Below are 12,778 nucleotides of genomic sequence, written 5' to 3'. Positions count from 1 at the left end.
AGCTGTGGTCTCACACACCAGAGATCCAGATCTGATCCTGACTTTGGGTGCTATCTGGTTCACACGTTCTTCCCATGACCATGTGGGTTTTCTCCTGGTGTTCTGGTTTCCTTCCACATCCCACAGATCTGTATGTTAATTGGCCTCTGTAAATTGGCCCAAGTGTGTAGGGAGTGGTTGAGAAAGTGGGATAACGTAGAACTAGCGTGAACGGGTGATCAATGGTCGGCGTGGACTCGGTGAGATAAAATGGCCTGTTTCCATGCAGTATCTCTAAAACTAAACTAATCTAAATGGATGGGAAACATTTGGGATCAGGACCCTTCCTCAGTTTGAAGAAGGGTCCTGACCCAAAACACCGTCTGTCCATTTCACTCCACAAATGCTGAGTTCCTCCAGCACTTTGTGCAAGATTCCAGCATCTGCAGTTCCTTGTCTCTCCATAACAAAAGTGCATTTTTGAACTTGGATGGTCCCCTTTAACTTGGTGCATAACTCTGCTGTTATTTTCAGAGATTAGTTGCCAACATTTCATACATTCACCCCCTTCACATTTTAGTAAACATGGGTCAATTTTCATGCTTGGGTCATCAATAACAAAGAATAAATTTCGAAGATAACTGGAGCAGGCATAATTCAGTCATCTTGAACGGACCTTAATTTTATGCAATTTGTTTCATATGTTCTGCTATTTCACGACAAAATGACATTTTGGGAAGTAGAAGCAGTTGCTAACTCTGGTTCGATTTCTGAAGGAACCATCTTGAAACACTCCAACCTTCTAATTAAAAATATATATATTTTCTGTGGCATACATCAATATCCAAGTGACAAATAACTGGGGACTTCAGGAAAACCTGGAAAGTGGCCGACACTTCAGAGAATAGGGAAATCTCTGCAGAAGGCAGGCGAGACCAGAAGGCAGACGAGACTCCATAGTACTACTCATGACTGGATGGCATAAATGCAGTTTAACAAGTTTACAAGAACTACCTCCATCATAAAAATGACCCTGGATATTTATAATGGGTAAAGTGGATTGAAAATATGCATGGGTACAAGATTTCTAGTTTTATACAGTAAGTTCTGGACTCTAAAACAAACTTGATTTCTGTGGAGACACTTTTTATTTTTTTTGTTAAAGGTCCAGGAAAGAAAAGCCATGCAGGGCTTAGAGACCACAAGGAACTGCAGAAATCTGAAGAAGGGTCTCGACCCAATACACCGCTTGACCATTCCCTCCTCTGATCATGCCTGACCCGCTGAGTTAATTCAGCAATGCAATTTGCAATTTAGGGCTTGTTAATTTACAAAGCAAAGATTTCAAGAAGAGTCACTTAAAACCTAAGAGTGAGAACCGATTAAGGCAAAACGTGCAGCAGTTATTAGGAACAGAATGCAGTAGTGGACTCTGTTTGAAATGGTTGTCAGAAAATTGGATGTGCTCACAATAGTATTAGTTATTCTCAAGGGGATGCAGAAATGAAGCATTGGGTTGCTTGATGCATTAAAGAAGCCATAGAAAGGTATGTTATGTTTTTATGTACCTCTTATTAGGAGATGAAGTGTGTGCAGTGAGTATCTAGGGAGATGCCATGATGGCATTTATTTATGATGGACTTTTAATTGGATACTTCCTTGCAGTAATCACATACACCACACTGATTATTGCTACTTATTTCTGCAAACCACGCAGAATGCAGGTGGCAGGGCGACTGATTCAGACTTCAAAATAAGCCAGATCTGATGTGTGGTTCAGGGATATCTTAATATACACAACGTAGTCAGTACAACTGCCTTTAAATAAGAACCTAGTATAGATCATTCAGTACCTCAAAATTATCAATGCACAAACCCAAATAAGGCAACCAGATGCATTTTGTAGACTGCGTGGTAATAAATATGTGATTGGCAGCTGTAATTATACACACCAACACTGTTTCAAATCCTGTGAATGCCTGACATCCTGAAGGTAATTAATGTGAATACTCCACTGTTTTTAACACTGTGGTATCTTTCAAAGGATTAGGCATTGTATCCGGGGAGACTTTATACAAAGAGCCTCCAGTCCAGTGCCAGAATCAATCAGATTCGTTAGTAGGTTCTGGGGAAGTGAACAGAAACACTAGAAATAAACCATTTTGTTTCAGGAACTCATTTTGTTTTCACTGGGGAAATGCCCTGGTCATTCTGATACACAGGGGAACAACCCTTTCAGCTTTTCCTTAAGTCGAGAAAATGGAAACTCTTAATAATGAATACATGCGTCTAATCATTTTTTGTTACGTGAACTGGAATCTGATAGAGCTGTAATATATATCTGCAAAGCTGAAAATATCAACAAGGCCCTTGGTTTGACACATTCCTTGGCTTTTCCTGGATATAACAGTTAATCAGATTAGAGCACAGTTTGGTTAGAAGGAACAGGAAGTCAGTTTATAATCACACCCGGAGCTCGTGAACACATGGAAGTGTGCCTGTCACACGCCTGCATTTGTAATGTCATTTATCCATGCCTGCACTTGTGTGTGCCTGTAAATCCCTGTGTGTGTGTGTGTGTGTGTGTGTGTGTGTGTGTGTGTGCCTGTAAATCCTGTATGTGTGTGCCCCTGTACATCCGTGTGTGTGTGTGTGTGTGTGTGTGCCTGTCCATCCCTGTCTGTGTGCCTGTGCATCTATGTGTGTGCGTGCCTGTACACCTATGTGTCCATGTGTGTGTGTGCCTGTACATCCCTGTGTGTGTGTGCGCATGCGAGCATGCGTGTGTGTACCCGATCTATTCCTCTCATGATTTTATGCACCTTGTTGTTCCAGTCACTCGTCAATCTCTGTGTGAATAAAAACATACCCACACATCTCCTTTAAACTTTAACTCTACCCTAAAGCTATGCCGTCTGGTCTTTGACATTTCCACCCTGAGGTTAAAAAAAAGATTCTGACTGCGTACCTTATCTATGCCTCTCATAATTTTTGTACACTTCTATCAGGTCTCCCCTCAACCTCCGGTGTCCCAAATAGGTCTGACCTCGCACTATAGCTAAGACCGCAATAATAGCAGAGTTAGCAATATTTCACATGGGTTCGAGAGTTAACTGTGCAGCTGGTTCACTCGGGAAGAAAGTATAAAAGTCGCAAAACCATGATCTCCAGGTGCAGGAACAGCTTCTTCCCAACAACCATCAAGCTATTAAACACTACAAACACCAACTAAACTTCGAACTATGAACCGTCTTGGTTGTACTAGGAACTTTGGGTTTTTGCTTTGCTTTGCACTGTACAAAGTTTGTTTAAATTTATTGAGCTTTTTTTGTTTGTTTATAATGCTATCTATTGAGGACTGTGCTTATAGACCTATTCACCTGTTATGCTGCTGCAAGTAAGAATGTCATTGTTGAGTTTTGGTACAATACTAGACCAAGTGGACCTGTTGGGCCCAAACCTCTCCTGCATTGGTGCAGCACCTTCTCCTCCCCCCCTCCCTTCCCCCTCACTCAAACCCCCTTAACCCCCCTTATCCTCCTCCCTCCCTCCCCCCTATCCTCCATCCGGCACAGCACGGTGGCGCAGCGGTAGAGTTGCTGCCTTACAGCGAATGCAGCGCCGGAGACTCAGGTTCGATCCTGACTACGGGTGCTGTCTGTACGAAGTTTGTACGTTCTCCCCGTGACCTGCGTGGGTTTTCTCCGAGATCTTCGGTTTCCTCCCACACTCCAAAGACGTACAGGTTTGTAGGTTAATTGACTGGGTAAATGTTTTTTAAAAATTGTCCCTAGTGTGTGTAGGATAGTGTTAATGTGCGGGGATCGCTGGGCGGCGCGGACTCGGTGGACCGAAGGGCCTGTTTCCGCGCTGTATCTCTAAATCTAAAATCTAAAATCCCTCCCTAGGAGATAGATTTAGACTTTAAAATGTGAATAACTTAAAAAATATCACATCAATTTCAATGAAACTTCTCCCATTAGCACCAAAGGAACGACGGTGAGTAAGGTGGCCGTAAAATTGTCGCGCTGTCGTGTACCGTTTTGGCTGTGGTTCAGGAACAAACAAACAAACAAACGAGAGTTTTAGTATATAGATTAAATACTCTTAACTCACCCTTGTTTCTCGGCGGTGGCGAGTCGTGGTTGGCCGAGATGAACAATTCTGCCGGCTGGCGGGGGTTTGGTGGTTCCGAGCCTGGCCGGTGGCTGGTGTGCCCGCTGGAGGCAGGGTCGGGGCTGGGCTGCCCGTCATCGAGGGCGGGGGGGACCTGGTCGTGAAGCAGCTCGTTGAGCAGGTCGATGGGAGAGCTGGTGGCGCTCCAGGTCATGACGCCCAGCTCCCGCAAGTGTGCCCGTGCGTGGCTCGACATGCCCGCCCGCGAGTCGAAGCTGGCGCCACACAGGTTGCACTTCTCCACTACACCGCCCCGGAACTTCAACGCTGGGGGGGGTGGGGGAAGTGGGAGAGAGGGGGGTTGGAAAGTGGGAGGGGGTGGGAAGTGGGAGGGGGTGGGAAGTGGGAGGGGGTGGGAAGTGGGAGGGGGTGGGAAGTGGGAGGGGGTGGGAGAAAGTGGGGGGTGGGGGAAGTGGGAGAGAGGGGGGTGAAGTGGTAGGGGGGTGGGAAGTGGGAGGGAGAAAGTGGGGGGTGGGGGAAGTGGGAGGTGGGGTGACATGCAAGGGGGGAATGGGAAACGGGGAGACGAAAAGTGGGAGGGTGGGAGGGGGGATAGTGGGGGTGGGAAGTGGGAGGGGGTGGGAAGTGGGAGGGGTGTGCAAGGGGGGAATGAGAAAGGGGGAGAGGGAAAGTGGGAAGTGGGAGGGGGTGGGAGAAGTGGGGGTGGGAGAAGTGGGGGTGGGGGAAGTGGGGGTGGGGGAAGTGGGGGTGGGGGAAGTGGGAGGGGGTGGGAAGTGGGAGGGGGAGGGAAGTGGGATGGGGAGGGAAGTGGGATGGGGAGGGAAGTGGGAGGGGGTGGGAAGTGGGGGTGGGAAGCGGGAAGTGGGGGTAGGAAGTGGGAAGTGAGGGTGGGAAGTGGGGGTGGGAAGTGGGAGGGGTGGGAAGTGGGGGTGGGAAGTGGGAAGTGGGGGGGGACAACGTCACCCTTCACTCTGCAGACAATCTCAGCCCTCCTGCCAACCTTTCCCAATCGCCATCCGCATCTTTCCATCAACGGGTCAACACGGTGACCACAACCCCCGAGATCTTTGGACTAAAGTGCGGGGCAGTGGTGATTGTGCTTGGGGCTGTACCACACCAGGGTGAGGGTGGGGCGCGCTGGGGGGGGGGGGGGGGGAGTACAGGGATGGGGCGCAGGGGGTGGGTTGGGCAGTGCACGTGCGGGCAGTGAAGTGGGGCGCCAGGGTTAGGTACAGAATGGGCACATGGAGGGGGCGGGGGTGGGACGCCACTGAGGGACAGGGGATTGGACCCGCGTAGAGAGGCAGGGGTAGGGTGGCGTGGGGGTAATCGGGTGTAGCAGGAGGAAGGGAGCATCGGGGACAGTGGGGTGCGACATGCAGGGGAAAGGACACACTGGTTGTGGAGTGGGTGCAGTTGGAGGTGATGAGAGGCCAGGGGCTAACGTGGTCAGTTCTGGAAGCCCTAGGAAGGCTAATTCATTTAGAGACTGCAGCGGAGCTAACGTGGTCAGTTCTGGAAGCCCTAGGAAGGCTAATTCATTTAGAGACTGCAGCGGAGATCTTCTGGAATTGTACCCCGATTAAATCACAAGGAGAGATTGCGTAACTAACGATCTATTCCCTGGTACTTTTGAGGAAGGACATCCTTGCTATTGAGGCAGTACAGCGTAGGTTCACCAGGTTAATCCCTGGGATGGCAGGACTGTCATATGAGGAAAGATTGGACAGATTGGGTTTGTATTCACTGGAATGTAGAAGGATGAGAAGGGATCTTATAGAAACGTATAAAAAAATAAAAGCACTGGACAAGCTAGATGCAGGAAAAATGTTCCCAATGTTGGGGGAGTCCAGAACCAGGGGCCACAGTCGAAGAATAAAGGGGAGGCCATTTAAAACTGAGATGAGAAAAAACCTTTTCACCCAGAGAGTTGTGAATTTGGGGAATTCTCTGCCAGTGGAGGCCAAATCACTGGATGAATTTAAAAGAGAGTTAGATAGAGCTCTAGGGCATAGCGGAATCAAGGGATATGGGGAGAAGGCAGGCACGGGTTACTGATTGTGGATGGTCAGCCATGATCACAATGAATGGCGGTGCTGGCTCGATGGGCCAAATGGCCTCCTCCTGCACCTATTTTCTATGTTTCTATGTTTACTCAGAGAGGATGACTCACCTGAAGTTTTAAAGATGTTAGAGGAATCTGATAAAGTAAGAAGTCTGTAACTATTTTGACCAGTCGGGTAGTCTTTTGGCCAAGGGGCAAATTCTTAAAGTCAGATCCTTCAGCAGTGATGTTGGGGGACTTGGTAAATGCACACCCTACGGTGGTTTGTAGCAAAAAGCAACAGTAAGGTGGTTAACTGTTCATCCCAGAATTGAGATGGACGTATTTTGATTAACCAACAACTTCAAGGAATATAGAGCTATTTCTCGAAGTGCACTTTATGCCTAGAGAAAACTAAACATCACCAGGAACATTTGACTTGGTGGGTGGAATGGGTAATAATCATAATTATGTGCTTAAAAACTAACCGGAGCACTTGCCCAGAGAGGGAACTGAACCTGACACTCCTTAATCCAAGTACAAAACTACACATGCATTGACACCCTTGGCAGCTGGGTCAGAACCGGTTGAGATGACACTCTTGCTATAATGTGCAGGAAGGAACATCAAAATGCTGGAGTAACTCAGCGGGTCAGACAGCATCTCTGGAGAGAAGCAATGGGTCGGCAGCATCTCAGAGAAGCTGCCTGACCCACTGAGTTAGTCCAGCATTTTGTGTCCACCTCTTGCCATGGAGTCATAGAGCATGGAAACAGGCCCTTCGGCTCAACTTGCCCATGCCGACCAAGATGGCCCATCTACCCTAAATCCCACCTGCCCACATATGGTCCATATCCCTCTAAAACCTTTCATATCTTGATAAGTTAGGGTGTCAAGGGTTATGGGGAGAAGGCAGGGGAATGCGGTTGAGAGGGAAAGATAGATCAACCATGATTGAATGGCGGAATAGACTTGATGGGCCGAATGGCCTAATTCTGCTTCTTGAACTTATGAACTGTCCATGTACCTGCCCAGATGTCTTTTAAATGTTGTTACAGAACCTGTCTCAACGACCTCTTCTGGCAACTTGTTCCATGTACCCACCACCCTCTGTGTGAAACCTCAACCCTCGTCCACGCATTACTGGGACCAAACAGAAAAAGGTTACCTTTCCTCTTCAGCTTCTGTAATGAGAATTGCTTTTCAATGGCGGTGACCTCTTCCGCACTGACAAAGTGACGTGTGTTGTAGCTAATGCCAACCCGCTTAAGGTGGCCACGGACATGATTGGCCAGACCAATCCCGGTGTGGAATTTATCCGGACAGTAAGGACATTCCCTCTCTTCCAGCGGAAACATGCGCAATAAGTTCCTGCTCAACAGATCTTTGGATTTTTTCATCAGATCGATTGTCAGATCTTCACTGGGGCCCTCCCAGAAGATGCCTCTGTCCACCTGCGCTTCCAGTGAAGAATCCACTTCCCTTTCTTCAGGGAAGGCGTGAGACTGGGAATAACTGCTCAGGGTTTCCCGCTGTGAGTGGAAGCAGATGGATTCGTAACGCGAATGAGTTTTCTTAAGCAGTGAATGGCTGTTCACGAGGTTGTGGTGTGAATGAGGTTCTAATGGTTCATGTGAATGGTTTTCCCGGGATATATGTAGAGGGTAGCTGTTGAAGGATTTACACAGTGATCGGTTTTCTATTAGTTCGTATGAACGGATTTCGATGGACTTGTGTTGCGAGTGGCTGTTGCCAGGTTTAGAACGTGAGTGGGTTTCAATGGGTGCAGCTTGTGGAAGCTCATCCTTAGGTTTGTGAATCGAATGGGCTTCTGTCGGTTCGCATGGAAGACCATTCACAGGTTCATTCTGTGGACGGATGTCCAATGGTTCTGAGGAAGATTCGAAGACCTGGTCATCTGAAGTCGATTTGCTGACTGACTGTCTGTCCATGTCTTCAAGCAATATTAAAGGCGTCATCTTCACCAACTGCTGACGTTGGTCGACTGGGAGGTCCAGGGGAAGGTTGACAGTCTCCAGCAACTCTTTCGTGTGCTTCTTCACTGCTCTGGGTCTGCAGGAGGCACCAGACTTTCTTCTCTTCTTCGCGTGAAAGCTCCGCGCATCGTTGGCGTGTCCCGCTGACTCCGAGACCTTCTGCTTGACTCCCCTCACCTGCGGCTCCATCCAAACGCCACAGGTTCTCTCTGCCTCCGTCACGCTGGGCACGGGGACTAGAGTTCCGCAGCTGGTTGCCCGGGGCGGGCGATGGTCAATGACGACTTTCCTGTAGGTTAAGGCATTTCTGACCCCTTCACTTCCCACTTCTAATCCCTTCCATGGCTGCCCTTGAGCGGAATCGGCTGGCCATTTCTGGGGGTCGTAGCTTTCTTCGGCTGAGGGGAAAAGGGCTGCCCTTGCAGCATCTTGCAAGCCCAGGTACTGGCACAGGTCCATCGGCGACCTGTGCGACACACTGCGAGGCCGGGAGCCCTTTGCCGCACCCACCAGCGAGTGCATGCTGAACTTGCCGCCCTTGCTCCCCAAAGTCTCCAACGTTGCTTTCCTCTTCGCGTCGCCACGCCACAGCGGGGGCTTGGCTTGGTTCCGACTCCGGTCCTTGGCCGCAGAAGGCAGCGGTGCTCTCTCCGGCAAACTGCCGGACGGGAAGGTCTGGGGGCTTTCGCACTTGTCCGACTGGCCGGAGCCTTGGCTGGCAGATGGCCAAGACGTTCGGCCCGAGGGGCATCCCTGCTTCCGCTGGAAGGGGGAGAGTCGGCCAAACTTCACGCAACCTTTCTCCTCTCGCCCCCCCGGCGGGTGCTCCTTGCCCGTCTGCAGGCCAACTATGGCGGCCTGAGGTGGCGCCATGGGATTGGGGAGACACGGGATCTTGCGCTCCTGGAGGGAGTGCGGATGGCAGAGTAACCAGTGCTCCTGCAGTTCGCTGGCCGTGGCTGCCTGGGCCTTGCAGAGCTGGCAGGGGGGTGGTGCCAGGCGGGCGTGCTTCTTCACGTGGTCCTCAAACCGGGCGGGGGAGTTGGTGCCGAACTTACAATGGGGGCACTGCAGCCTGGCACCACAGCCCTTCGCCCGTGGTTCTGCCAACTCCTGGATGGCCTCCAAGAAGCTGGCTCTGCGGGCCTGGTGGAGACTCATGTGGGACCGCAGGGAGGCCGGGTCGCAGAAGGAATGGCCGCACTCCTGGCAGCTGTACGGACGGAGCCCTCCTGCCGAGCCCTCCGCGCTCTGCCCGTCGAAGTGGTCGAGCATGTGCCTGCGCAGGTAGTCCTTGTCCTGGAAGTAGACACTGCACTTGGTGCAGGTGTAGAGGGACGGTTGGCCGGTGTTCCTCACCTCCTCGCCATCCCTCACAATGGCCGTCTCTTGCTCCAGCACCGGCTGCTTGCACTCCCTCTGGCAATCCACCTTCTGCAGCTTGCTGGCCTTGTGCCTTTCTGCTGGGTTCAACCATGGCTCTGCAGTTTCCTCTGACCCTGGGGGAAACACAGCTGCCATCTCTCTAGAGGCGGCATCATACCCCACCTCCAACTCTTGGACCCCCCAGCCGTGCTGCCCAAGGCTTCCTTGCTTCTCATTCTCCCTCTGCTGCCGTGCCCATGCTTGGGCTGGTTCAGGAACATCCGAACAAACGCCCAGCTGCTCTCCCTCTAGTCCTTTGCTGATGGCATTGGTCAAGGAGGTCACCTCCGCTTCTTCCGACCCCTTGGAGATGGTCCTCTCCTCCTTCTCGGGTGGACAGAACCTTTGAGATGTTCCATCAGAGTCAGAGTCAGAACTTGTTCTCGTTTCTTCTCCTGCTCGTCCCAGGATCTCCGGCCTACAGGTCTTTGCTGCCAATTTAGACATGGTCTTCGCTGAGGCTGAATTGGGAACGGAGTGTCCCCTTGCGGTGGAGACCTGCAGAGAAAAATCACCGGGGGAATTGTCTGTAGGTGAGTCTGGACCCTCTCCACTTGGTGGCTTCGCTCTGGAAGGACTAACGCTCTGTTCCCTTTGGACCAGCGTAGGTTCCATCAAGCCATCTCCATTTTGACTAGCAGGCCTTCCCTGAGATTTCCCCTCATCATTCCCAAACAAAGAAAGTGCCGGCTGAATCGTCCCAGTTTCTCCCTCAGTCGTTTGGACAACCTGCCCCTCGGTGTTGCCTGAGATGGACAGGCCAGGAGGGTCAGCAACAAGGGCCAGGGGGCACTTGCTGAGCAGAGGAGCTGAAGAAGCCACTGAAGAATCCAGGCCGCCTTCTGCGGAGATTTCCCCAGGGGGCTGGGGGGGATTTTCCAGACAGCCCTCGGCTGTTGCCGCTGCACGGTCCCAGGATGCAGCTTGACAAAGACTGGGGGTGTAACTGGCCACAGAGGTATTGGTCTGCTCCACACTGCCATCCACGTGCTGCTCACCGAAGCATTCATCCATCCCAGACCTGCACACAGACACAGAGCGACAGACACAGTGTTATCACCAGCCAGCGGCAACCCTCGCTTGTTTTGTGCCTGTGTCTTCATCAAGGTGACTGATGACTGCGACCTTCTTCCCCACCCCTCGGTTTGCATCAGGCCCATGGCATCGAGCATGCAAGGCTATTGTTCCCCTACAAAGGACTCAAACCCCCCCCCCCAATCCATTAATTGTGCAACACAATCCCGACTCAAGTCTTCAAAAGGACGACATCCTTCCTCCATCAATTACATATGTTAAGCGAGGCCAAGAACAAGTGTTAGGATTTGTACAGGAACACGGAACAATACAGCACAGCACAAGAGCTGGCCCTTCGGCCCATAATGTTCATGCTGAATGTGATGCCAAGTTAAACTAACTCCTTTGTGATTCATGATGCAAGTCTGATAAAGAGTCTGGACCCGAAACATCATTTATCTATGCTCTCCAGAGATGCTGCCTGAGTGCTTATACTTGCATTTACATGGAACAGCACAGCACAGGAACAGGCCCTTCAGCCCACAATGTCTGTGCCGAACAAAACGCCAGGTTAAACTAATCTCCTCTACCCACACATGATTCACATCCCTCCATTCCCTGCATATCCATGTACCTGTCTAAATGCCACATTCGTATCTGCCTCCACCACCACCCCTGGCAGCGAGCTCCAGGCACCCAACAATGGACATGTGGAACTCAGGGATGGGAGATGAGTGCGCCGAAGAGGAGAAAGGAGCGGAGAGGCAAGGGTGGTGAGATCTCATCAACAGATCAAAGTCACCCTGTGCCCATGAATATCCACCTCGATATCAACATCACCGCCCACTCTGTGCCTGTGATGCTGCTGCAGGTAAGATGTTGATTTAGTTCAGAGATACAGCACGGAAACAGGCCCTTTCGGCCCACCGGGTCCACGCTGACCACCGACCCCCGCACATTAACACTATCCTATACCCACTAGGGACAATTTGTACATTTACTAAGCCAATTAACCTACAAACCTGTACGTCTTTGGAGCGTGGGAGGAAACTGAGAATCTCGGAGAAAACCCACACAGTTCACGGGGAGAACGTACAGACAGCACCCGTAGTCGGGATCGAACCCGAGTCTCCGGCGTTGCATTCGCTGTAAGGCAGCAACTCTACCGCTGCGCCACCGTGCCTGCTGCAAACTGCTGGAATAACTCAGCGGGCCAGGCAGGTTCTCCAGAGTTGCTGCCTGACCCAGTGACTCAATGATACTTTACAGTTGCACGTACCGAGGCACGGTGAGATTCTTTGCTTATGCCTGCTGAGTTATTCCAGCACTCTGTGTCCTTTTGTGTAAATCAGCACCTGCAGTTCCACGTTTCTGCAAGATCTTTCTTAGAACTGTTCTCTTCACCATACTTGTGCAGATGACAAGAAACCGATTGACTTCACTTAGCACCTTCTGAGCGTCCAGTCTGGCATCAGAAGGAAGCACATTTACTAAAATCCTACCCGACAAGGAAAGTAAAGCAAACAAGTTCTGGATGATTTGCACTTACCCACTTGTCTCCTTGTCCCGCGAGATGCTGAGGTAATGGAGGTAGTGAACTGTCGTTGTTTCACCGCTCTCTGGAGATCGCTTCATTTCTGCTGGAAGAAATTCAGTCGCGTTGATACAAAACTTTCTTTCTTCCCGCCAGCCTCCCCTCTCAATCACACTCAGTCACATTCAGTGGGGCAGCTGGGATAGTGCAGTGCACTAAATCCAGCAGCTGGTAGAACATAGAACAGTATAGAAGATAGGCACAAGGTGCTGGAGTAACTCAGCGGGTCAGGCAGCATCTCTGGAGAACATGGACAGGTGACGTTTCGGGTCGGGACCCTTCGTCAGACTAAAAGTAGAGGGGAGAAGGAAGGTCCCGAGACAGCTCACAAGAGGTGCAAAGAATAGTGATCCTGACTCGAGGAGGGTGGCAGAGGACTAGTCTAAGAGACGTATGTGGAGAAGGGTTTTTGGGACAGGAGGAAAGATTTGGAAGCAAGAGTGGGCAGCACAGTAGAGCAGCACTGCCTCACTGCACCAAAGACCCGGGTTCAATCCTGACCTCGGGTGCTGCCTGTGTGGAGTTTGCCCCTTCTCCCTGTGATCGTGTGAGCTTCCTCTGGGTGCTTTGGTTTCCTCCCACATTCCA

The 12,778-nt window shown here is 50.8% G+C and overlaps 1 protein-coding gene across 8 annotated transcripts in view; it reads right to left on the bottom strand.

Annotated features, from left to right (window-relative positions):
- The window catches only part of LOC144610731 (uncharacterized), an 84,483-nt gene that overhangs the window by 57,110 nt on the left and 14,595 nt on the right, over positions 1-12,778 (bottom strand). For all 8 annotated transcript variants that reach the window (XM_078429651.1, XM_078429656.1, XM_078429654.1 and 5 more), the window contains 3 exons: positions 12,146-12,233; positions 7,329-10,603; positions 4,096-4,422 (listed from right to left, as the gene is read on the bottom strand). In XM_078429651.1, coding sequence (XP_078285777.1) covers positions 4,096-4,422; positions 7,329-10,603; positions 12,146-12,233 — 3,690 coding nt within the window. The remainder of the gene's footprint in view (positions 1-4,095; positions 4,423-7,328; positions 10,604-12,145; positions 12,234-12,778) is intronic.

The sequence above is a fragment of the Rhinoraja longicauda genome, chromosome 37 (assembly GCF_053455715.1).
Source record: "Rhinoraja longicauda isolate Sanriku21f chromosome 37, sRhiLon1.1, whole genome shotgun sequence".
NCBI lineage: Eukaryota > Metazoa > Chordata > Chondrichthyes > Rajiformes > Arhynchobatidae > Rhinoraja > Rhinoraja longicauda.
Note: the sequence above shows the minus strand (reverse complement) of the source record. Positions and strands in the feature narration are given on the sequence as shown.